The sequence below is a fragment of the Camelina sativa genome, chromosome 7 (genome assembly GCF_030686135.1).
Source record: "Camelina sativa cultivar CO46 ecotype springtype chromosome 7, ASM3068613v1".
In the NCBI taxonomy this organism is placed as follows: Eukaryota; Viridiplantae; Streptophyta; class Magnoliopsida; order Brassicales; family Brassicaceae; genus Camelina; species Camelina sativa.
Genome location: NC_141886.1, coordinates 28,351,357 through 28,377,238, shown reverse-complemented (window position 1 = coordinate 28,377,238; position 25,882 = coordinate 28,351,357). Strand labels below are relative to the sequence as shown.

At 32.6% G+C, this 25,882-nt stretch overlaps 4 protein-coding genes and 1 long non-coding RNA gene across 5 annotated transcripts; 3 read left to right on the top strand and 2 right to left on the bottom strand.

Moving 5' to 3' along the window:
* The first annotated feature begins 146 nt into the window (after positions 1 to 146).
* On the top strand, positions 147 to 19,125 carry LOC104702780 (homeobox-leucine zipper protein ATHB-6). The gene is made up of 4 exons (XM_010418700.3): positions 147 to 217; positions 17,400 to 17,693; positions 17,787 to 18,169; positions 18,338 to 19,125. The coding sequence occupies exons 2-4, from the start codon at positions 17,624 to 17,626 to the stop codon at positions 18,812 to 18,814; spliced, it is 930 nt and encodes a 309-aa protein (XP_010417002.1). The 5' UTR covers positions 147 to 217; positions 17,400 to 17,623; the 3' UTR covers positions 18,815 to 19,125.
* Positions 1,025 to 1,840, top strand: LOC104702783 (classical arabinogalactan protein 2). The gene has a single exon (XM_010418703.3). It carries the CDS (start codon positions 1,100 to 1,102, stop codon positions 1,631 to 1,633), a length of 534 nt encoding a protein of 177 aa, XP_010417005.1. The 5' UTR covers positions 1,025 to 1,099; the 3' UTR covers positions 1,634 to 1,840.
* On the bottom strand, positions 5,272 to 6,856 carry LOC147941810 (uncharacterized). The gene is made up of 3 exons (XR_015561330.1): positions 6,539 to 6,856; positions 6,381 to 6,425; positions 5,272 to 5,690 (listed from the first exon to the last, which is right to left on the bottom strand). It is a non-coding gene; the product is annotated as an uncharacterized LOC147941810 (long non-coding RNA).
* On the top strand, positions 10,344 to 11,379 carry LOC104702782 (protein MIZU-KUSSEI 1-like). Its single transcript, XM_010418702.2, has one exon. It carries the CDS (start codon positions 10,405 to 10,407, stop codon positions 11,119 to 11,121), a length of 717 nt encoding a protein of 238 aa, XP_010417004.2. The 5' UTR covers positions 10,344 to 10,404; the 3' UTR covers positions 11,122 to 11,379.
* LOC104702781 (monofunctional riboflavin biosynthesis protein RIBA 2, chloroplastic) lies at positions 11,595 to 14,194 on the bottom strand. Its single transcript, XM_010418701.2, has 7 exons — positions 13,871 to 14,194; positions 13,356 to 13,674; positions 13,051 to 13,272; positions 12,634 to 12,956; positions 12,404 to 12,533; positions 12,044 to 12,316; positions 11,595 to 11,952 (listed from the first exon to the last, which is right to left on the bottom strand). The coding sequence occupies exons 1-7, from the start codon at positions 13,924 to 13,926 to the stop codon at positions 11,830 to 11,832; spliced, it is 1,446 nt and encodes a 481-aa protein (XP_010417003.2). The 5' UTR covers positions 13,927 to 14,194; the 3' UTR covers positions 11,595 to 11,829.
* Positions 19,126 to 25,882: the final 6,757 nt, after the last annotated feature.

Sequence of the window (25,882 nt, the reverse complement as noted above, 5' to 3'; positions counted from 1 at the left end):
AGACACTTAGACCACATCCACGAAATGCTACAAAGAGAGGCCTACCAAAGTACCAAGGGCCTCGTCCAAACTGCTTCTACAAATCAAGTTATTTAAAATTTCCTTTTGGCAATTAAAAAAATATTATATAGGTCAAAGCTGGCAGGAAAGAAAAAAAAAAAAAGCTGGCAGGAAAAAGAATGGTTCCAAATTATAATTCTCTTATATAGATGAAGATGTACAATGCATAATCGCATATAGAGGTCAAAGGCTCAAAGCAAAAGTCTAACAATTTTTTAATTAACAAAGGATATAAATAATTGGTAGGTATGACTCTTATTGAAAATGATAATCAAGGAATTATATTCACACCGTGATAATGATTAGATAGCTGTAGAATATAATGCAAATGCGCGTTGCTTGACTGTTTCATTGCTAAGTTTTTTTTTTCTTCTTTTTTGTTAAAGACAACCAGATTAATCTGTCACTAAGAATATATTGCAACTAAAATGTACAGTATTTTTTATATAATTTATTAACTAAATTACGAAAATATTTGCCAGCTTTTTGCCAGCATCCACTTGTATTATACGTACAGAATACAGTCTAGACAACATATGATAACGAATTATTTAAAATTAAGTTTTTTCAACTGAAACGATTATAATACTCAGTTTTAACAGTTGAAAACTTTTGTACGAAAACAATTACACTTTTTTTTTTTGGGATAACAGATTTAATATCTACTAGTAACGCGTCATGTCAGTGAAACCATATTTAGTCAAAATCGTGTTAATAATTAAGCTGGCATCGTAACGCGGTTAATAGTCAAATGATACTTAATAACCTATCTAAACAAGACACGTGTTAGTATAAACGGATCTAAGAAAAAAGCTCGCTAAGAAAACTAACGTGTCAGAGCTCTGTCCATCCGTTTGGTGTTCCTCAACGTAGATGAATCTTCAAGAAAACTTCAAAAACTCAAACACGTCAAGTTAAAAAAAAAAAAGGAGACGGCAATTATTTTTAAAAACCGCCAATGTCAAGCTAAGCCATGTTGTATTTATGAATGTGGTACGCATGATTAAGTGTCACATCACAATAATTAATTAACCCAACCATGGGTATATATAGAAGTCTCTTCCTCTCATTGTTCCACACCATCAACAAAAACAAAGACAAGAACAAGAGTTTAAACATCAAACAGAGAGTTTCAAGTTTCAGACAAAGAAGAGAGAATCTAAAGATGAATTCTAAGGCAATGCAAGCATTGATCTTTCTTGGTCTCTTGGCCACTTCATGTCTCGCTCAAGCTCCGGCTCCAGCACCAACCACCGTTACTACTCCTCCACCCACGGCTCTTCCTCCGATGACTGCTGAAACACCTTCGCCAGTTGCTTCACCTCCGGTTCCAGTTAACGAGCCAACTCCAGCTCCAACCGTCGCTCCAACCACCGCTCCAACAACATCTCCAGTTGCTTCTCCCCCTCAGACCGATGCTCCTGCTCCTGGCCCCTCTGGATTAACTCCGAGTTCGTCCCCAGCTCCAGGACCAGACGGTGCCGCTGATGCGCCAAGTGTCGCGTGGGCTAACAAAGCTTTCCTTGTGGGAACAGCTGTTGCCGGAGCTTTGTACGCTGTCGTTTTGGCTTAGAGACCTTTTGATGAGTTTGGTGGATTTCGATCCTCTGCTTTCTATCACTGTTTTATTGTAATCACGTCTTCTCGTTCATATATTTTTGTTCTTTTTTTTTTTACTATTGTTATTCTTTTGACGTGTATAATTTGGTTGGGGGCTGAGATGAACATAGTGACGATATGATGTAATTCTATTTTTATAAATTAAAATAATTCTTTTAAATTCACGTTCTTTGTTTCATGTCTTGATCATGTAAAACATATTAAGAGCGTAGATGGATCGTTGTAAGCAAGCCGGCCCTTCCATGTAAAACATGTCCAAGATTCGATCGATCCCTTCCACGTAATCCTAATTAGACAAGTTTGGTCTTCGTTGGAAAATACGAGAATTGCAGATTTTGGGTCGGGTCGATATTGACATATTTATATTTGTGCAAGGTTTACCAAACATATGCTTCAAGCGTTAAAACTTAAAAAGAAAGGTTAATTTTGGGGTGAATTTGCTCACTGACCAAAACAAAAAAAACTAATGTAGTAAATAGCTAACTATTTGAAAAAATTAGAAAATTAGGATTAGGGGTAGAGAAAATTATCATATTAGTGTTGATTGTGTGGTGGTTGATGGTAGTAATAGTAGCTGGTGGAGGTTGCCGGCGGAAATGGCCGGGAGAGGTGATCGCCGGAACTGGCTGTCGGAGATAATCATCGGAGCTGACTGGCGGAGGTGGCCGGCAGAGGTAGTCATCGGTGGTAGTACTCTGATGGTGGTCTCTGGCGGAGATTGTTACTGGAAGTGGCCGACAGAGGTGGTTGTCTGAGTTGGTCGCTGACGATGGTACTCCGGCGGTAGTACTCCGACGGTGGTCGCCAACGATGGTACGGTGGCCGGAAGTGGTGTGATGATAGTAGGAAGTGGTTGTTAAATAACAGAAAGGAGATGGTTTGTGGTAGTAGAGATGCATATAGTAAAGACAAATTAGTATATATTGTATATTATACCGATAATATATTAGATATATAGTTAGAATAGTTACTTAGTTAATTTTGATCTATTTCTTGATTATTCCTGCCAATTCTTCTTAATTTTGTTAAAAAAAAAAAAAAAAAAAATCAAACTCATTCATTTCACACATGATAGGTACGATACGAATTACGAAATTCAAAGTTATATGTATATGATATATTCCCGAGCTAGTTTTTCTTTGAAGATCCTTGTCAACCATAATCTTGGACTTATAGATGCTAGGCTTTTTACTGAATTCTAGTAAGATATTTTCCTTCAATACATAGGCAAACAAAGAGTTTGTATTACGATTTACATGCCATAAGGCCCATAACTATTCGACTAGCATACAATAGTTAAACTCTTTTTAAAATTAAAAAGATCTGAAATCAAGGGCCGCCGTCCTTCTTTCGAAATGCACAATTTCTCAATGCATCCTCTTAGAATTAGTGTCATTTACTCAAGCTTTAGACAAAGACATGCCTACCTAGTGTTCAATTGTGGATGGCAATTTTATAATATTTGTGGTATTTTGTGATTCGATTTCTTCTATTCGTCAACCAACATTATAACCCATCGTTATTCACTAAATGGGCTTCAAAAAAGAGAACTCTCACATATTTTGGATTTTAAGGTTTTCATTAAACATTTGAATCGCAATAAGGAAAAGGCGACACACATCTCAGTTCTATCTCTCTCTATATCAACGTCCACGTAACTTACTTTTAGTCACCTTCCCTAAATTTTACTGATTTAGGAAAGTTTCATAAATATTTAGGATTTTTTTTTTTTGTGAAAATTCTAGTTTGACGCAAATTGAACAGTTAATTGCTAGATTAGTTGGGTTATTTTTATACCTAAAATACTTTTTTTTTGTTTTGTTAGGAAAAAGTCAATATTATCCTTGGTTAAAAATTCCTGCAATTTCATTTTTTTTTTTTTTTATAATAAAAGTCTGCCAAACAAGTAATGACAGATTATTTTGTAAGTGGCAGATTATTTTGTCCATGGCAAATTTTTTTGGCAGACTTATTTTGGATGGCAGATTAATTTGAAAAGTTTGACGGTAGATTTGTTTTTTACGGCAGATTTATTTGAAGTATGTAACGACATATTTTTTTTGAACAGCAGATTTTTTTAACGCGACAGACTTATTTATAAAGTATGACAGATTTTTATTATTTTAGACAAATTTTTAGGAATTTTGTGGCAGATTTTTTTTGTTTGTTGTAACAGTTTTTTTTTCCTTCAAAAATCTGTCACATTGTGACAGATTTATAAACGAAAAAATAATTACTAGTTTGACATCTATTGGTAACAGATTTTTTTTAGTTATGACTGATTTTTGGATCGAAGAACAAATCTGTTGTTTGATAACAAATTTTCTAAAGTTTTTTTAAAATTGCTATATTGACCTACATTCACACTATACGTTGTGGCAGATTTTCTTCTGTTATGACAGTTTTGTTTTTTTTTCTACTATAAAATCTGCTGCTTAATAACAGATTTATTATATATGAATACAATAATAACAGATTTTTTTTGTTAATATAGTGACAGCAGATTTGTTATATGTAATGACAGATTAATTATTTTGGAGGTTAATGACATTTTTTCTTATATTATTGCTTGATAACAATTTTTTTTCAGGGTAATGACAGATTTATTAGTGTGTTTTGCGACAGATTTTCTTTACGGTTAAGCGACAGACTTTTTAAGTAGTTGACATATATGACGAGAATCTAGGGTTTACCTTATTGTTTCGTGTTTATTTCGTGCCTCCCCCAAAATCGACTCCAATTTTTTTTTTTTTTGGATTCATCTTATTTTTCCATAGATTGCTTCTTCCTTCTCTCCAATGTGGATTTAATCATGCCTTCTTCCTTCTCTCCAATGTGGATTTAAACAAAGGTTTAGTTGTTTAAAAAAAAACCAATTGTTGGGTTCTAAAGTTTAAATTGAAGAGATTTTATTCTTATTTTATTACTTAATTTTTATTTTCTATTTTATTTTTGATTGGGGTTTTGGTAATTTAAACACAATATTGTGTTATTCTAATTTTCCCCTAAGGGAGGGTGTCAATCGAGCAATATTTTCCCAAATTTGTGTTAATCTGGTCTATTTTCACATTTTATATTTTACTGCTACATGTGAGAATCTTTTTTCATTCATATTATATTATTATGAGATTTTTTTGTTTGATATCATTTTATTTATTTAAATTATTTATATGACATGGTAAACGAGAAAATAAGTATACAGCCGCCACAAAAGATTGTTAGCCCATGAATTATTTACGTTGCATAGATTTTGTAAGTGAGGATGTTATGAAGGTTTATTATAAGCTCCTTGACCGAAGTTTCCTCAAATATGAACCATGTAGAGTATTCGGGATGTAAATTATTAGTCTAAAAGGGAATATAATGTTACAAAAGCCTTGATGATTGAATGAATAAAAAGGCAAGGAACAAGAACAGCTAAGTTTGCCAATGGAATGACCGACCAAAAGTTCAGACAATGGGATGTCACACTTCCATATTTCCTCTCTCTATCCTTCTTAGACCATGGGCATTGGTGTCCCCTGGTTTTTGGTTCCCCAAATTTATTATTATTATTTTGAAAGGTTCTTATTTTCAATATGAGCATTGCTGCTTCCCTTCACACACTATCGCTTCAACCAATCCCGCAGTAGCCTGAGTAGAATTCTGCTTGCTAGCAGATTCCTTGCTTCTTACAAAAGTGATATTATCAAACCTACAAAAATAAAACCGGAATTAAGGACCATAAAGATACACAAAAAGCCTTCATCTACAAATGAACAAGTAAATCCCTAAGAAGCAGTAATACAAAATCTTCATAAAAACCTTGAAATTTCCTTGGAAACGCTGTACCAAACTCATACAGTATCAAAGAAGCAGTAATACAAATCTATAAGCTCATATACACCAAAAGTGCAAAATCCAATACTGAAGAAACCAAATTCCTTAACCAACTACAACTCGAAAAGTATTCACATACACAGAGATCTTGCCCTGAGTGGCAGATGGAGGAAAAGTTTGTAGATTTGATTCTGCAAAAACAATGCATCTCTCAATCACAACTTAACATGAACATAACCAATGTCAAACCAAAACTTAAAAGATCAAACTACATTAGCAATAACAAGTCTTCCTCTTTCTCCATAAACAAGATTCTCGTATCTTCTCAAACAAAATAAAGTTATCATCCTAGACACAAACATAACCTACAGCTAACAATAGAGAATGTAATCCAAAACAAGAGCACAAGAGCTTCTAAAATTCAAATTGGTCTTTTAGAACATCATTTATAAAATCAATCTCCTCAAACAAATTGTTTCCATCCTGAAGACAAGCACAACCTGGATAAGAGCTACAGAGCTTCTAAAAGCATCCATGAATCAATCTTCTCAATCAAATTTGTTTCATCCTATATTACATAAGCATAACCTAGAACTAACAGAATCTGAAATAAGAGGTCAAGAGCTTCTTCTAAATTCTGAAAATTTTGAATTTTGGAACATCAATTCACGAATCAATCTCCTCAAACGAAACAATTCCATCCTCAACACAAGCAAAACCCAGAAAAATTTGAGAAACAAAATCTTAAACCAGAGCTTGAGAGCAGAGCTACGGTGAAAAGGAGTGGCTCCCAGGGCTATGTGATAGCACCCAAAATACGACGGCCTGATCAAGAGAGCTTAGAAGCGAATCAGAAACTAGAAGTTCTCAAGTGTTGTTACCTTAGTGCCACGTTGACAGACAATGATGGCGCCAGGTTTAGCAAACTAGAGTATCAATTGAAGCAAGATGTATATGAATCGCAATGAGAGACGACCCAGGAAACAAAAAGCAAGTAAATTTAGGGTTAAGTGCGGAGAAGGAAGTGAAAAAGATGTACCTTTTTGCAGTAGAATCGATCGATGATGAACAAATTTAGGGTTAAGTGCGGAACGGCTTCGTGAAATCGTCGAAGATGTGTATCGCGTTTGCCGTCGCCGTCGAGAGAAAAGAAAGAAGGAAGAAATTTTGTTTCTCGAAATTTTTTTCTTTTAACCCTAGAGAAATTCTACACCCAATCAGAATAGAACACGTGGCGAAGTCGATGGACGAAAAACGTCCCAAAATAAGAAGCGTTTCTTCGATATTGGGCCTTTTTGAATTAAATTAAAATCAGAAAAAAACGAAGGACGGCCCAAAATAACGCCGTTGCACATGCTCTTAGGAATTATAGAGAAAAGAAACAACTCATGAAACTAAAATTAAAGAACGATATATATAATGTAGTTCTCAAACGAATAAGATTTAATTTTCACTATGTATGTAACTTTGAATTTACTATCTACTTTGGTAGGTGATTTACATCCATCTTTTTAGGTTAGGTGCTTGGTACACACGAAATTCCGGATGAAAATGTTACCATTATATGACCATGCATATGTACAACAACATAAACATAATTTATGGAGAACTGAAACTGTTCGTTCTTGCCACTGGATGTGTCGGCAAGTTTGTGAATTATTTTTTACCCCAGCAGACCGTTGATGCATGATATATCATAAACTTTCAAAAAAAAAAAAAAATCAAAGATTCTAGTAGTCATATGTATTCGTGAGTCAATTTAGATAAGGGATCGAGTTGGTTGTAGATCTATTAAAAAAAAAATAAGGGGTCGAGTTGGTTGTGTAGGCTTTGGTTGGCCAAACATAGCAAAAATGTACTAGAATTTTAAACTTTTGAGAGAGTAGGAGTTTGTTATGGAAATGCAAACTCGAGTTTTCTATAATTTCACATCAATCCATAATCTCGAGTTTTCTATAGAATGATGTGAAATATGACGATGTGAAATATTAGTTTGTATTTTTGCGGTTTAGTGTTATGATGACAATATGACATTACGATATTTTCAATAGTCGTTGATCATTATAGATAATTTAAATGGCAAGAATATCCAATTCTTCCATAGAAATTAGTATGGGCTTCAGTCAAAAATTTCTTATCATAGAAATCATACATATATATATATATATATATGAAGTAGAGTTGAATTTGGTGCTTAATTAGAAATTCTTCGATTTGTATTACTACTATAGACCGTAGTTTCCCTTCCGGTGAATTGTTAAGATATTTCTAAAATGCTAGCTATATCAATATAATTATTACACGAAACTAAAAGGTGACATATCAAATTTATAATAAAAAGGGTTTTGAATATGCCTAACATGGAGCACATACATATACGCAAGTAGAACAAACTAAAAGTGGAGGGAAAATGCCAAAAAGACATGAGTGGAGAAACCAGGCTAGCCTTAGACACCATAATAAACTAGTTTTCCCTTTCGTTAGATTTGGACCCAAATGCACTTTTTTCGGTTGTTGTTGTAAATTTTAATATATAAATCAAAGCTCTTTTTCTTTTTATTTCGAAAAAGATTTATAAAAGCTCATTTCTTGCTTTTCTTCTTTAGTTTTTGTTAACTTACTGATTTTATAAGAGAAACGAAGAGGGCCAAAAGAAAAGGAAAAAAAAATATCTAGGGCCATAGTTCATGCTTGGTTTTGTTTCTTCTCTCTTCTTTTTGTTTTAGAATCAACAAACTTCATAATTGATGAACCTAGAGTAATTGAAATTGGAAAAGCCAAGAGGTTTGGAGTTACTTGGTTTGGAGTAACCAAGCAACGGATTGTCCCTCTCTTGGTTACATGGTTTGGAGTTTTTCATTAGTAATGCTTTGTAAGGTGTGTAATGTCTGTCTTTTCTGTAGGTGTTAGGAGGCACTACTTGTATGATTCCAACCCTTGGACTTGAATGGAAATTAAAGGTATTTGTTAATAATACAAAAAAAAAAAAAAAAAAAAAAAAAGCCAAGAAGTGTTTGATAATATATAAATATTCTTTTTTAGTTAAAATGGAATCTTTATATATGTTGAGAACAAAGATTATAGTGAAATAACAGGCACGAGCTGTATAACGAGGAATCTCGTAATCGAGAGAATGAAGAATATTATTAGAAATTGTATGTGAAGTGTTAAGTGCTCAATGTTAATATTTCCAATATGTACAATAAGATTTAATTAAAACTCAGGTTTGGAGTCTAAATGGAAGTGGTAGAGATCTAATGGTCTTATCATTTATTGAATTATACAACTCTTTCTGTCGTACGGATCATATAATATACGACATATTATGTGTTTTTTCATTATTATATATGTAAAGTTTGTTTTCTTTAAATGATTTTTAGCAGGTAAAAAGGCAAAAAGCGGGAATGTTCTATTATTATTAGAGAATAATTTCATCCAATCTGTATTTTTTTGGATTACATAAATTGTTCTCTTTTTTATTTTTAATATTAAATTTATAATCCAACGTCACCCGTAGTTCGATACATGTGGTCGAAATATGCATTTTATCATAATAATAGTTTAGTAGTCATACGTGTGTGTCTACAGTTCTACGGATAATTACCATTATTTATTTCACTCTGAAGTCTGAATTAACTATATCATAAAGTTACTATTGAACGGTCTAATACTAACAAACATTAAAAACATACTATTGAACTGTCTTGTTAAATCCTTTAATGGGCAATCATCTGTGAACACAGAAACACTATCTAAACACTATGTAGACTGTGGTGTTTTCCACTCATCTGACTCGAATGGTTTCATAACAGTTTAAATCGTTTCAAAGTTCAAACCAAAACCTTTTTTTCCTTTTATGGTGGTGGCAAGTAACAGTACCATGAATACATTTGTTACAATTTTTTTTGCAACTCTAACTAAAATTTGGAAATCTCTGTTTCCAACTCCTAAATGAGCAACTCCAAACTGTTCATTTATGCTTGTTCTATTTTAAAGAAAAAAAAAATAGCGAAATACAAGGTCAGAGATGTTCTTAAAATACATATGTAATTTTAACTAAATTCAATAATATAAAAGTTGTCTAAATCGTTTGATAACCTTAAAACTTGCAAATTCGCACACCCAAAACTGCATCTCATATGTTTAAATGAGTTAGAACCCTAAATATAGAAGTTCCATTTCCTACATTCCACTGATTTTATATCACTTTTTATGTTGAGCATATTGAAGATCTATCATGATCGTATCTTGAATTAAAATCTCTCCTGTACTATTCAATTTGGATTTTAATTCACCATAACTTTTATAACCAAAGTAAAGTCTTGGTCTTATATACTTGATCAAGTCCCATCATTTTTGTTATAAAAGTTATGGCAATGTTAATACTGGTGAAAAGTCCATCATGAACGCAATTTATACTAAGAAGAATTACCTCTTTCATCTTTGTATAGTTGATACTACTCCTCCTAGAAAGTGAATAATTATACGAGTGAAAACAAATCCTGCAAAAAGATGTCGAACAATTATTCAAGGTCAGAGAAACCCCAATTATTTTAACATATAAGTTTCATATGCTTTATTGCAATAATAAAAATACAAAATACTAAATAGTAGTTCCACCTATTCCGAAAGAATCTTTTAGGGTGAGTGACAAAAACCCAACACGAATCATACTTTACAAATCAGAGCTCATAAATTGCCTCTCATTACCCAAACATAAAACCAAAATCGATTTTTTTAAACAATTATATAGTAATATACTAAATAAAGGTACTCGTACGTAAACCCCTTCTCTGTCTCCCTATTTAAACCCTTTAACACTTCAACACCAAATCCTCAAGCTTCTCCTTCTTCTTCTTCTTCATCTTGGTTCTTCTTTTTCTTGCTTCATCAAAAGCATTCACAATGTCAACGGCCAAAGTCACAGCTCCAATGGAGTTTCAATCAACGGTGGTTACCACCGTAGACTGCCAGAAACAAGTTCGGTCGTGGCGTCTCCTCCGATCATTCATTCAGCTTCTCATCCCAACTTGCAACTGCACATTAGTCCAAGAACTCGAACAAGAAAACCCTAGCTTGAGAGGCAAGAAACTCTACAACGACATCAAATCACGCACGTCCTCGTTTCGTTCCTCCTCTTCCCTGTCTCCTTCCACAGTCACAGGAACAATCTTCGGATACCGTAAAGGAAAAATCAACTTCTGTATCCAATCACCAAGAAAGTCGACTAACAACGATCTTCTTCTCGAGCTAGCCGTTCCAACCACGGTTTTAGCTCGGGAGATGAGAGGAGGAGCGTTGCGTATAGTGTTAGAACGCAACAACGAAGAAGACTTGCCATTTTGGAATATGTATTGTAACGGGAAAAAAGTAGGGTATGCAAGAAAACGCTGTCCGTCGAAGGATGACTTGGCGGCGTTAGATGCTCTGAGTAAGGTGGTGGTTGGAGCCGGAGTTGTGACTGGGAAAGAACTTGGTCGGTTTGATGATGAATTGATGTATTTGAGAGCTAGCTTTAGACGAGTTAGTGGTTCGAAAGAATCTGAAGCTTTCCATTTGATTGATCCAGCTGGGAACATCGGACAAGAACTCAGTATCTTTTTCGTCCCATCATCGGTTTGATTCAATTACCGGTGAAGATGATCGTATATAAGAGTTCTGTTTTTTTTTTTTAAGTTTCTTTCCCCCGTTTTTTTTCTTTGTTCGAGAGTAAAGAACTTGTTTTTTGAGTCGTGCTCAAAGCTTTTTGGCTTTAGCTTCTGGCTTTGTATGTAATCTTTACATACCATTTCGACAGTTCACTGATTCGAGTTTCAGTTGTTTATCTTGTTACCATCATTTCTGTATTGCATATATAATGGTCTTCTCTTAAAAAGAAAATTCCTATCCAAAGACAAAAATGAGAGAATAACTCCTCTAAAATAGATAGATATATAGAAATGTTCGTAATGTACTTAATAGGATAGAATGAAAGTAGTTGAACACAAAAAAAGGATAAAACAAAAAGTGTGACTTTCAAAATAAATATTCCCTAACAATTATTTATTTCGTGACTATAATATTTATTATAAAATCCAAATGTAAGTGACAATATATGTTAATTTATCACTTGATTACTAAGAAAATAATTCTCAAGTCAATTAGAACATACCATTTAAAATTATTCTAATGACAATTATGGAGGTGAAGAAAACAAAAACACATGGTTTAGGCACCAAAACACAACTAACAACAAACTAAAGTCACTCACAAATTCAAACACATGTCGTACCTTAATGAGATCAAACAACGGTCATATTTCTCACCAACTAAAAAAAAAACACTCAGGGACTAGGTCGGGCTAATGAGTGGAACCTTGCCAGAAATTGATAAACCATAGCCTTTAAGACCAACGTAATGTGCTGGATTATTTGTCATCACCTTCATCTCTCTAACTCCAAGATCCCTCAGTATCTGCATCACCAATCTTTGATCAATCTTTTGCTTATTTTTAAAATAAAAACAGTAAATATCAAAAAGATTCAATGTATTTTTTTGTTGTTACTTGTGCTCCAATGCCGTATTCCCGTGAAGCAACGGGGAATGAAACACCCTCGGCTTGATCTGAATTGCTGTTGTACGTACGAGGCTTGTGGCTTAGGTCAATGCCTTTACTTTCCGGACCACGTAAGTAGACAAAAACACCTCTCCCAGTTTCTTCAATAAGTCTCATTGCAATAGCTAACTGTTTTCCACCAGAGCTATTTCCGAATATATCATCCGTGATACACTCCGCGTGTACTCTCACGAGAATATCCTTCCCATCTCCTATATCTCCCTGATTTCATATCAAACTTGGTTATACCTTATAAGAAAGGAATGATCAAGGAAGTTTAGATAGGGTTTATATTTTTTATTTTTTTACTTTGACCATTGCAATGTGCTCAACTCCATCAAGCAATGACTTGAAGCAATGTGCTTTGAAGGGTCCCCACATTGTCGGTATAGGCGCAACTGCAGTAAACTCAACCAGTCTCTCTCTTTTCCTTCGGTATCTGCGAGATAAAGTTTGCAATTGAAAATCAAGTGTCAATCTGAAAATTGCAGTAAATGAGAGTTGAGTTAGATGAGACTTATTTCCAAAAGTGTTTGTACCTGATTAAATCGGCGATGGAGATTATTTTCAAGTCGTTATCTTGAGCAAATCGGCGGAGTCTTGGTAATCTAGCCATGGAACCATCATCATCTACAATCTCACATAAAACAGATGCTGGTTCTAAACCGGCCAACACAGTCAAGTCAACAGAGGCTTCTGTATGCCCTGCTCTTTTGAGAACACCGCCTTCTCTGTATCTCAAAGGAAAGATATGACCAGGACGATTGAAATCTTGAGGTTTTGAATCTTTTGATGCAAGGGCCAATATTGTTTGTGCCCTATCACGAGCTGAGACACCAGTGGATGTTCCTTTTTTGGCGTCCTAACAAAGATTTTCCAACATTCGTTTTTCATACCGACACTAAGAGTCCTGTAGTTTTTTCAACACTAGAAAAGATACTATAGTGTTAACTCACCACTGAAACTGTGAAGGCCGTGCGGAGTTTTTCCTCGTTATCCTTTCGAGTCACCATCAAAGGAAGCTCTAACCTCTCCAAGTCTTCGCCTTTCTTGCTCACACACACGATTCCAGTCCCATGCTTAACCACAAAAGCCATAGCTTCAGGTGTTACCAACGATGCCGCCATTATCAAATCTCCTTCGTTTTCTCTATCCTCATCATCTACAACAACTACCATCTGCAAAAAAAAAAAAAACAAAAGCTTTCACATAAGATCCTCTCCTTCAAAAGCCAACACTATCACTACTACACATCACAAACCTTGCCCTGTCGAACATCCTCAATAGCTTGAGAAATAGACGCAAATCCATCATTAGGTCGATCAAGATCGAACTCTTCATCATCAACAACATCAGAAGAATCCATTGTTGTGGGAATCATTTCAGCAGCTAATGTTCCAAAAGAAACCAAATCCGGCTGCAACTCAATCCCCATTGATGATGATCCATTACTCTTAGAGGTAGAGAATACATCTCCTTCCTCAGATACCACTCTCATCCTAACATTGAACCTCTTTGATACAACCCTAGAACACACCCAGCTCGTTCTAGATAGTTTTGTTCCCTTAACAACAACATCACTGCAAAAAAAACAAAAATCAAGGAGGACAACACAATTATCAATACCTAAACCTAATTCCAATTCGATTTCAGAAACACATAGAGACGACAGTGTTCCAATTGAAATCCAAAACGCTTACAAGAAAGAACGATTCAACTTATCGCTAAAATTCGAAACCATAACTAAACTTAATTTTCAAATTCTGATTTGATTACCGTAAAGGAAAGAGATGCGTCGCGTCGCAGCGGAGAGTTAGCGACGCCATTTTCATGGAGATACGTACGAGAGCGAACGGAACCACCACCGCCGCAGTCGTAGAGTAGAATCACTGTTTTTTTATTTTTTTTGGTTGCCGTTGATCTTTTATTTTTGATGACGTGGCGAATCACTGTATAGAGATATTTTTTCCATTGGGAAAATGATACCCACACTCACTTTCTCCTAAAGTATTGACATTTACACCCACTTTCTACTATTCCTATACTTTTTTATGTCAAATTATAATTTACACCCTCTAACTAAACTAACCTTCTCTTTCTACCTTTTTTTTTTCCTTTTCATTTCTCTCTAACTTTTCTCTTTCTTTTCTAATATTTTTTTCTTTAACATTTATTTTTTATTTTCATTACTAAATTTTAAGTTTAGTAACTTTAGTTGGTGATAAACATACTAAATTTTAAGTTTAGTAACTTTAGTTGTTGACAAACAAAAACAAGTTAACCTTATACCCTAAATATTAAATCATAACACCACATAGACACTAAATCCATATAAGCCCAAAAACGTAAACCTTATACCCTAAATCTTAAATCCTAAACCCTAAACCATACACCTTGAACCCTAAATCCTAAACCATAAATTAAAAATATAGACACATCATCCACATACCTAAACCTAAACTTTTAACCTTAACCCCTAAATCCTACACCTTGAACCTTAGACAATACAACTTGAACTCAAAACATAGACATTGAATCTATATACCATCTAAAGTCTAAACCTTAAACTATAGTGATGTTTGAACATGCAACAAACTTGTCAATAAATTTCATCTGGATTGCTTGTCCACGTTGTCAGAGTTTGGTGGATAGGCTTAGAGATTAATAATGACCATGTTTGTTGTGTAGTATGCTTCTAGTGACACTTCTAAGTTTTAATATCTCTAATTCTAGCTTAAAAATAGTACAAAAACATTTGGCTAAAAGACATCTAAGTGGCTAAACTATAGTGATGTTTGAACATGCAACAAACTTGTCAATAAATTTCATCTGGATTGCTTGTCCACGTGGTCAGAATTTGGTGGATAGGCTTTGAGATTAATAATGACCATGTTTATTGTGTAGTATGCTTCTAGTGACACTTCTAAGTTCTAATATACCTACTTCTAGCTGAAAAATAGTACAAAAACATTTAGCTAAAAGAAATCTATGTGGCTAATTTATCTTGGACAAATTTCTGCTCATGTAAAGAATGAGCAAGATATTATAAGATAAGTATCCATAACTACTAATCCACATGATTGATATTCAATGTTCTAAATAAATCAATGTTGTTAATTTTGAAGCCAGGAGCTCATGGTGTCTATGGGTTTAATTGTGTGGATGTTGTATGATGATTCTTTGGTCTGTCTACATTGGTATCCACAAAAAAATATCCACATGATCACATCTATAGCCACCATTCAACTGCTATTCTTCAGCTTAATGTCTAGATATGCTTTGTAAATCCATGGAGACCTATCCATAGTTTTTCTATCCACTAAACTTTGTTTTTTTTTAAAGTGAATAGTTTTGGTTTTAGGTTCAAGGGTTTATGTTCTAGGATTTAAAATTTAGAATTAAAGGGTTTTGTACTTATTTGGTCTATGTTGTGTTATGGATAATATGCTATGGATAAAGATCTAACCAAATTTATGTATGTATATTTTGTATGAATAAACACAAGTAACTATCTATTAACAATACTGCAATTGATTATCCACTTATAATTAAACAAATGTTCAACGACTGATGGATACTGTATAATCTAAAAATTCATAAAAAATATAGTAATATGTATCTTAAAATGTAGAAAATATATAATCATAACATATTTTATATAAATAAATAGAAAATTTGTTTTATGATAACAAATAAATATATTTTACTTTGTTAAAGTGTTAACAACAAAAAAGAAGAGAAAAAGAGAGAAAAGAAAGAGAGAAAGAGGAAAGGGGCAAAATCGTCCAAAATGTGTGTATCCTTACAAAAAACTTGTAAAAGTATAGGAAGGAAGGAAAGTGGGTTTTGGTGTCACAACTCAACATCAAAATGGTTTTCGTGACATTATCCCTTTTCCATTTATAGATAAGCACGAGGGGAGACGACGTCGTTTTTAAGGAGTTGAATACGATGTCATATTAGGTGGAAACATAAAATCCCCATTGAGATCATCATGTGTCGGTGGCTAAACATAATAAGGTTTGCCTCTTGACTCGTTTGTTGTTTATTTTTACGTTTCTATTGTACAAACATTTTTTTTTTTATTTCATCACCAAATCTATAAACCCTACTTTCCAACTCTCGAGGTTTTTATAAGATAGAAAACTGAAGTCATTTGTTTTGTTTTCAATTTTGTTTATTTTTATCTACCTAGTTATATACTATAAAGAAGCATTTTTTTATCAGAATAGAAAACTGAGTGATCTTTTGCGTTTAATTTGTCCAATTTATTTATACAAAACGAACAAGAAAAAAGGTTGTAAACTTTTTGATTAAACATATTAATAAATGTTGATAAAATATTAGTAAAATAGTTATATACAGTAAGTGAGATTTGCTAACACAGTTTATTGTAAACTGTTACGAAGATTTTAGTAGTATGTTTCTATGTATATGATACATGGAGGATGGATTGAAGAAAGCTTGTAGATTTTGTTGCATTTTCATCGCTGAAATAGGGATATATATTTTTTTTTTATGATGTTAGTTACATCGTCTAAAAAATTGTCTCGTTTGTAATTAAGACGATGGTTAACCTATAATAATATAATTTACATTTTATAAAGAAAACCAAATTAATTATATCATCAATAGGTATGGGTTATAGTAATAACGGATATATAAAAGAAAAATACCCTAAAATATGTTTTGGAGAAAAGAAAAAAAGAAAAAACTCACTCTTGTTGCTGTCACCGAGGGCCAACAGCACTTTGTCTCATTTTGCATTGCCACGAAAGTCATCACCCCATACCTTAATTATAATTTTTTTAAGTGCTTAAGAGAAAATTAAAATAAGCTAATAATCCAATTATCACAGCTTTTAAGAAAAAGCGTATTGATTAGATTACCAATTTACCATGCTAATACTATGACAAAAACAGAGTTTGTAAAATTCTTGTCCTATATCTCTTCTCTATCCCATAAATCATTCTTGGTTTTAGCAGTTGATTAACAAAAGAATTCTGATTTAAAAAACATGAAGCGAGATCTCTACGGCATCGTATAAGATTCCTTACTACGCAGAGCTTGAGCCGAGCTGATTTAGAGTAAGCCGTGATGCCTTGTTTATCTTTTTATCTCACTTCTCACATACGAGTTCCAGTGATACCGGAAGAAACCTGGAGGTAACTGGGTATAGCCGGTGGACCCCCTCAAATTGCATCAGTATTATTTTTATTAATAAACAAAATAATATTTCATATACAAAAAAAAAAAAAAAAAACCCAACAATATCTACTTAACCATGGTTACATTCTAACCCAAGCTATGAGTTTATTTAAACTGAGAGAAAGTGTGAAACAAAGCCTTGTTCATATGGAAAACGCACTATCCCCAATCTCTCTCTCTCTCCTCTGTTAATAAATAATCTCTGTGCATTTCCAAGTTTTCTCTTTTCTTGTGAGTTTGATGAGAAAGGGATAAGATCACCAAGTACTAAAACATTTTGAGGCATTAAAATTGAGATTTTTTTTATAAAAATAAAAGTTGATGATGAAGAGACTAAGTAGCTCAGATTCAGTGGGTGGTCTCATCTCTTTATGTCCTACCACTTCCACAGGTTGTTGTTCGTTTTTACCACTCCCATCTCTGATTACAAATCTCTCCGTTAAAAAATTTACTAATTTTGACTCTTTTTTAATGAAATCTGCAGATGAGCAGAGTCCGAGAAGATACGGTGGGAGAGAGTTTCAGTCGATGCTTCTCGAAGGTTACGAGGAAGAAGAAGAAGCCATAGTTGAGGAAAGAGGACACGTGGGGATGTCGGAGAAGAAGAGAAGGTTAAGCATTAACCAAGTAAAAGCCTTGGAGAAGAATTTTGAGTTGGAGAATAAGCTTGAGCCTGAGAGAAAAGTTAAGTTAGCTCAAGAACTTGGTCTTCAACCTCGTCAAGTTGCTGTTTGGTTTCAGAACCGTCGTGCTCGCTGGAAGACAAAACAGCTTGAGAAAGATTACGGTGTTCTTAAAAACCAATACGATTCTCTCCGCCTTAACTTTGATTCTCTCCGCCGTGACAATGAATCACTCCTCCAAGAGGTACAAAAAAATCCAAACTTTTTTTTTTTTTTTTTGTTAAAGATTGAAACTTTTTGTTATAATTGGCACTTTTGTTGATCCCAACTTAAAAAAAAAATTGAAACTTTTTTTTTGCAAATCTTGAGATTTACGAGGAAAAACTAAAACTTTTGGTTTTGTTTGATGCAGATTAGTAAACTGAAGACGAAGCTTAACGGAGGAGGAGAAGAAGAAGAGAACAACGCGGCGGCGGCGACAACAGATAGTGATGTTTCCGTGAAGGAAGAAGAAGTCTCGTTACCGGAGAAGATCACAGAACTGCCGTCGTCTCCTCCGCAGTTTCTAGAGCATTCCGATGGTCTCAATTACCGAAGTTTCACGGATCTACGTGACCTTCTTCCACTAAAGGGGGCGGCTTCTTCGTTCGCAGCAGCTGGATCTTCAGACAGCAGCGACTCAAGCGCTCTTCTGAACGAGGAAAGCAGCTCTAACGTCACGGTGGCGGCTCCGGTGGCGGCTCCCTCTGGTAATTTCTTCCAGTTTGTGAAAATGGAGCAGACAGAGGATCATGGTGACTTTCTGAGTGGTGAAGAAGCTTGCGAGTTCTTCTCCGATGAACAACCGCCGTCTCTACACTGGTACTCCACCGTTGATCACTGGAATTGAAGATTGTGAGAACACCACCGGAAGAGATTTTGGATTGGATCAGATGGGCTCTCTCTCTCTCTCTTTTTCTCTGTGGAATCGATGGAGAAGATTGGGAAAAAAAAAACAGAGGAGGGCAAAATGGGAATAATGGTTAAAATTGAAGGGTGAAAGGGAAAACAAAATTAAGGAAGGGTTAAACCTGGGCGGGAATAAATATGTGGGGTGAATTTGTAATTAGTGCTTTTTCGTGCACTTCTTGTAATTAAAGGATCATCATCATCAGATCATGAGAATTGAGAAGGGGTTTTTAAGGAGAAGAGTTCAACTCAGCATGGAATCTTTAGATTTACAATCGACTCTATAAGTCTTAAATTATACAATTTTTTACCCTCAAATAAAAGCTTGAAGCTCAAAAATTAGATGTGATGACTAATGACTTTGTGTATCAGTATATGTAGTTATTTTGGTGTATTGGAGGATTTTTTCAATGACAATGATCCTCAAAGTGGCAGGTTCGAGTTTTGATGTTGAAAGGGAGACTTATGTTAACATGTTCTGATCTTTGGACAAAATGAACTATGAAGTCAAGGTCCGAACATTTTAGTAGAAAAAACTTGATGTCTTGAATATGCTTTTTAAGTGCGATTGATTTTTGCAATTCAAACTAAAACTTAAGTATAAATCAATTTCTGACTTTTTCAGATTTCTGGAAAACGAAAAAAACTCAAACCAGCAAAATTTATCTACTTTCAAACAAATTTTTATACAAGACGTCCAAAAACTTAGCAGTAATCATGGTAATAAATGATAAAATATAATTAGAAATAGTAAAAATATGATAAAATTAAATGATTATGAAATAAGAAATGGTGATTTAAAAAATAATTCGGATGATAAATATATTAAAACAAATCTAGAAAGTATATAAAAATAGAAATTTGGTGCCAATAATTTCTATGGTCTTCTTAACAAGTGTGATGCAAAACAACTACGGAGGAAGTATAATGCAAAACAATAATGCGGTTCCATCATCATTCAAAGTCATATCCAATGTAATTCGATACCACCGGTCCACCGTTACTTATCGTACCAGTGATTAATAGTTTTATTTGGCGGTACACTTCTTGACATTTTATAATGTTAAGTTTCTCATATTAACAAACATTCATATACGGTTTTTTAAACTTATTATTATACATATGTAGAAATTACACAATGGCGTTACTAGTAACCTTACTAATGGGCTATATATATCATGGTCATCATCTAGTGTCGAGTTTAGACAATGGAGTTTTATTTAAACACTATAGGATGCTGTTCAGATTTGATTTGATTCGAATTCGAGTTGTCTCGGTTTGTGTAACCAACAGTGGTGTATTGTTAAAAATATATGTTTAAAACTTAAAAGTAAACCGGCAAAGCTGTGGACCACGTCTAATAAGATCATTATAATATAATACGAGAATCTTCTAATTAGTTAGAATTCTAAACGCATCTTTGATTCTTTATATCTTTTTTACTGTTATATTAACTAAAACATGTGGATTACCAAATCTTACTACAGTGTATTAGATATTAACAGTACGCATATATAAAATTTTTATGTGTTGTATATATAATAACTTCTTGCTAACCGGTACATTTTCTGCTTTTTTTTTGTAAAAGCTTCTTATTGTAATAATATAAGTTCAAACTTAAGAAAGTCAATGTTGGCTTAGTCTAGAGTCAGTTTGTCGTCTTCATCATAAGTAATACAATGTATCCCTAAGTTACCATAGTACTAATTACCATGGACAACAAATTTGTTGTGTGGTTGGGTTAAAGACAAAATTTATGTTGTGAATATCGTTAGCTCAGTGCATACAATCCCTATATAAGTAGCGTCTACGGTAGGGAATAGAGTCTAGGAGTAGGGGATATATATTATAGTACATAGAAACGAATACAATCTTTTTGAGTATAAATCATTTTTTTTGTAAAAGGTAGAATTATAAACTTTACGCTCTCAAAGAGTCGAACTGGCAACATGAGGAGTCCAAGTTCCATGCAATGCCATTGGACCATACAAATTACTCATAAATCATTATGCATGAATTCTATAGAAAATCCATATATAATACATAGACACGAATACAATATTTCACGGGAAAAAAAAACGAATACAATATTTTTGAGTATAAATCATTATGCATGGATTAAGTTACATAATAATAAACTCACTAAATTTTGATTTTGTTTATTAAATACATTTTAGTGAGTACTTTAAAATGGTTTTCACTGAAAAATAACTAACTGATATTCGAAAAGAAAAAAAAAAAAAAGAGCAAGGTAATATTCAAAAAAATAGTTTGCTATCTGATTCCAATCTTTTTTTTTTAATCTAAGGTAGATTAAGATATTTATTCAGAATCAGATATTAGGTATCAAACTATTTCTAAATTGACTTCTTAGATATTTTTATAATATAAATCAGCATTATGATATTTTGAGTTAGGTATTTCACTAAACATATTTTAAAGACCATGCATGTGATATGGATATTTTACACGTTCCACAAAATTTAACCAAGAAAATGTACCTAATTCAAGGTCCAATCTATAGGTATATATAATATACAGGATATATATAATGTAATTTAAGCATGGGATGAAAATAAAGATTTACTATAATGGATCCAAACTTCACAAGGATTTAGATTATTAAAAATACAGCACATATCGAACGTATAACAATTGTTTGTGCCTAAATTTTAACTTGTAACGATATTCATATGCATGTTTCATAATACAAGTGATGTACATTGTCTATGGCAAGCAGTGGTCCGAATAGACTGACTATATGCAACGCTACAGATCATGATATATAGACTATATATTTTGCGGCCAAAAAAGTGGAATTTGTTAAAGTAGGGGTTGAATTTAGGGGTTTTAGAAAACATTGGGAGATAAAAAAGTAAAGTAATAGGACAAAAGGAGGAAGAAGAGAAAGGGAACACGTGATTGGACATCAAATACATCTTTTCCTTCCTAATCCCACGACCACGACATCTCTCTTCTATTTTTCTCTTCGTTTATAGAAAGCATCTAAAGTAATTTTTCCATTTTTAGACAAATATGAACCAAGTCATAAAATAAATAATGAAGGACAACAACTATGTATTCCCTATATGAATCACATAAACTGAAACCATGATTTATGACGGGAAGGTCAAATAACCATAATGGCTTTACCATTCATATCAAATTTTGCCAAATATGTATATGTTTAGTCATTTCACTATTGTTAATGTCAAACACAAATCAAAGAAGTTTTTGTTTTTCATTCCATTGCAATTACATTGTCCAATTACCCGTACATATGCATGCTACTAGAGTTAATCCATAGTGATTTTCATACGTTTTTGCATTACATAAGATTATATCGAATATCAAATGTTAGGATTTGGATCTAAAATCCAACCCTTAAAAAACGAATCAAGTAAGAAAAAACAATATGCACAATTTATATATATATATATATATATATAATTTTTTTTGGTCAAGTAACGTTACATCTATATTATATTGTTATGAATATCATTAAAATTAATCATTTAGGAGCTATGATTTTTTTCACTTTTTCTGCTCACAAAAAAAAAAATCGATAGGTTGGAGAAAAGTAATCTTTACATCAAAGAAAATTTAGTCCAAAAGTTTATATAAACAAGACAACCAAAATTTGTAACTGGAAGTAAAATTAATTACCATTAGGTAGAAGAAACTCCCAAAATGTGTAAGAAACTCCTAAGTATTGATAATATTTTTTTGGTAAAGTGAATAATAAAAACTCCAAAAAAATTGAAAAAAATGAAGAAAAGAAAAGTGATTGTATTTTTTAAAGTATTTTTTTTTTCCATGGATAAAATCAAAGAATAAGTAATTGGAATTTCGGATGTGAGGCGAAAAAGAGGTCGTCAGTCGTGATTGTGCGCGTACGTGAAGTGGAAGCATGAAGCATCATTTTTATTTAGTGAATCTATCGAAGAAACATTTTTTACAGAAATAAAGATGATGAAACCTTTCTGACACCTTCAGAAGTTTTACCCATGTCATGAATAAGCAAGCATCATCTGAAATTGAGGCAATCAGATCTTAACAATTAAACAGTATCTTTCTATCACTATTCTCTCGAGTATATTATACTATTATTTCACTCTTATCTTCTACAATATTTTAGTACCTAGCGTTATTTTTAGTACATACTTTTAAGAGCAATTACAAGGATTGGGATTTGTATCGTAATAGTCTGTCGCAATGTTATCACAGACAGTGTCATAAGTCATAACCAAACCTATTACTCTCAACAACAAATACATTACGGTAAGGTCCCTCACCTAATAAGAGGAAAAACTTGTTAATATCACCATTTATAAGATTCTGCCATCATATTGTACTTACTTTTTTTGTTTTTTTATAAGTCCCAATCCTTGCGACTTGTTAATATCACCATTTATAAGATTTTGTGGATATATTAATTGATTCCACTTATGAAAATTATCTAAATTGGATATATTAAAGTTGTCTAAAACTGTCTATATATGAATAATCCCCTAAATACTGTAAAACTGTCTTTTTAAAAACGAATACAGTATACTAATAAATAAAGAATATATATATATATATATAATTAAATCATCCATTTTAGGAAAAATAATAAAAGTAAAAATAATTTAATCAAATTATGATAAAAAGTAATTAGTTGAAGCAGTTGACTTCATTCGTGTGGTGAATAGTACACTGTCCCGATTCAAGAGCTTCTAAGTAAATGAATGGTGTGACACAAAATTAATGTGTTTTGGATTTTTATACATGTTATATAATCTTCTTGATACTATAGTATAATTATTTTTAATAATATCTTTAAAATTAAGACAAAAACCACGCATGTTATCAATTATTAAATATGCTGTATATGATAAATTCATGATGTTACTAAAAAAAAAAGCTATACTTTACTACATTACAAAAGTCACAGTAGCATTTTTTTGGCTTAGAATTCAAATTAAAGTGGGTTTACCAGTAGTTTACTATGTATACTATACTGTTTAACCTATATATATTTTTTTTTTAAGTGAGAGAAATATGATTCCAAATTTTATGTATATATAATTATATATATATAAATTTTTATAATAACAAAAGGAGTATAAAATTTCCTTTTAATAATATACTGACAAATTGCTAAAAAAGAAGGGCCCACACTGTAGCTTCTTTCTTTATACGAAAACTAAAAGGGGCCCACATACCCATGTGACGTGGGACCTAAAACGCATCAAGAAGATGTCGTTTTCCATCGTAGCCATTTGTCACTTTCACTTTTGTCTATACAATTTTTGTTTAATTATTAAAACAAATAAAATAAAAGACCTCGCAGTCGCAGGGAAAAGGCTATAGAGGTCGAGGAGGAGGATGATAGGCACGTGTACGGTCTACATTGTATGGCTCGGATCATCGACAGCTCAACTGATATAACTATTCACAGCCGTCCATTTCACCACTTTATTCAATCCATTCATCACTCGACACCTCATTACTTAGGAATAGAAAAAGTTTATTAAGATACTGTTTGACGTACACCTTATACTTTGTACGTATATTAATACATATATATATATATATATATAAATGCACGAAAATGAAGTATGCAAGAGAGAAATTAATGAGTTATCAAGAAATACCATTTTGTATGTTATACAAAGTTTTTTTTCTAGGTATAATATAAGTGTAGGAGTTATAAATCAATTAATATACGGGTATAATAAGTTAATTATAATTACCGATGATAGAAGGAAAACACGTAGTCAATAATAATAATACAAATATATAATTAGTTACTTAAATATTAAACTTTACTACTATTGAAAAAAATGTGCTCGTCGAACCATTTGGGTATGTCGCATTGTCTTTCTTTTAAAAAATAAATATATATATATATATGTCTCACTCTCATGTAACTCTTTGTATAATTTTTATACTAGTGATATATTTCTAAACTGTCCCATGCACTGAAACGAATAATGAAAATACACTCCTCATAGGTGGCGTGGTACGTCAATGACCAAGTTGGATCAAGTTTACATAACTTTAGATTTTAGAAACAAGATACACGAAAAACATCTTTATAAATTTGTTTGCCTAATCAACATTTTAAAATGCATATATATATTTGGTCAATTTACCAGCTATTGATAATATATATCTCTTTTTAAAAAAATTAGCTATTGAAAATTTAGGATATGAATATAGAAAGGAAAAAAAAAACCCTTAAAAGTAGGGGTCTACAAAATTCATTTGTTACTAAATTGAAATAGAAATTTTAGACTGAATTCTAAAACTTTAATAATCTGAAAACCTTAAACCGGTTAGAATTAATGTAACCGAATAATTTATATATTCTGTCATGGTTTTCCATATCTGCTTTTATAAGTTTAACTTTGTTTTTTTGCTGATTTTCTAGTGTAAAGTTATTTTTTATTCACTTTAATGTTTTAGGTGGCGAACACTTGCGTTATGTGTTTCACTTTCTCTAGGCAAATAACACTGAGAATCGTAGGATCTCTATGATCGCTTTTTCATATTTAAATGTTTTAAGCATATATCTTAGATTTCATTATTTAACTAAAAGCTATAATGATCATTTTTTAGGTAAAGCTTTTTAATTGTAATTATCTTAAAAAACCCAATAAAGTGAATTGCATTTCGACGTGATTCATGCTTTTTGCATGGTTTTATTTAATTACCATGGTAACAAATTTCTGGAAACAAGCATAACAGTATTAATTAGAAAAGCCCATTATAATTTTTAATCTATATACATAGAGCCCAACATAGGTACTGACAGTTAACTTTTTTTTTTTTTTTGGGACAAAACAGTTAACTTGTACTATGTAATTTGAATATTTATTGATTATAATTTGTTACAATGTAAAGTTATATATCATATTGACCAATTAAGTTCATCATATATTGCATTGCACTGCATTTATCTCATATATTAGCTTTTTTGCTTCTTCGTCATATCGGGCTCGAGCATAATCACAAGTAAATA

Coding starts and splice junctions, on each gene's coding strand:
- LOC104702783 (XM_010418703.3), top strand. CDS start 1,100: ATGGGTATATATAGAAGTCTCTTCCTCTCATTGTTCCACACCATCAAC.
- LOC104702782 (XM_010418702.2), top strand. CDS start 10,405: ATGTCAACGGCCAAAGTCACAGCTCCAATGGAGTTTCAATCAACGGTG.
- LOC104702781 (XM_010418701.2), bottom strand. CDS start 13,926: ATGAAAATGGCGTCGCTAACTCTCCGCTGCGACGCGACGCATCTCTTT. Junction 12,957..13,050: donor CGGCCTTCACAGTTTCAGTG/GTGAGTTAACAC, acceptor AATCTTTGTTAG/GACGCCAAAAAAGGAACATC. Junction 12,317..12,403: donor AGCACATTGCAATGGTCAAA/GTAAAAAAATAA, acceptor ATATGAAATCAG/GGAGATATAGGAGATGGGAA.
- LOC104702780 (XM_010418700.3), top strand. CDS start 17,624: ATGATGAAGAGACTAAGTAGCTCAGATTCAGTGGGTGGTCTCATCTCT. Junction 17,694..17,786: donor ATGTCCTACCACTTCCACAG/GTTGTTGTTCGT, acceptor TGAAATCTGCAG/ATGAGCAGAGTCCGAGAAGA. Junction 18,170..18,337: donor ATGAATCACTCCTCCAAGAG/GTACAAAAAAAT, acceptor TGTTTGATGCAG/ATTAGTAAACTGAAGACGAA.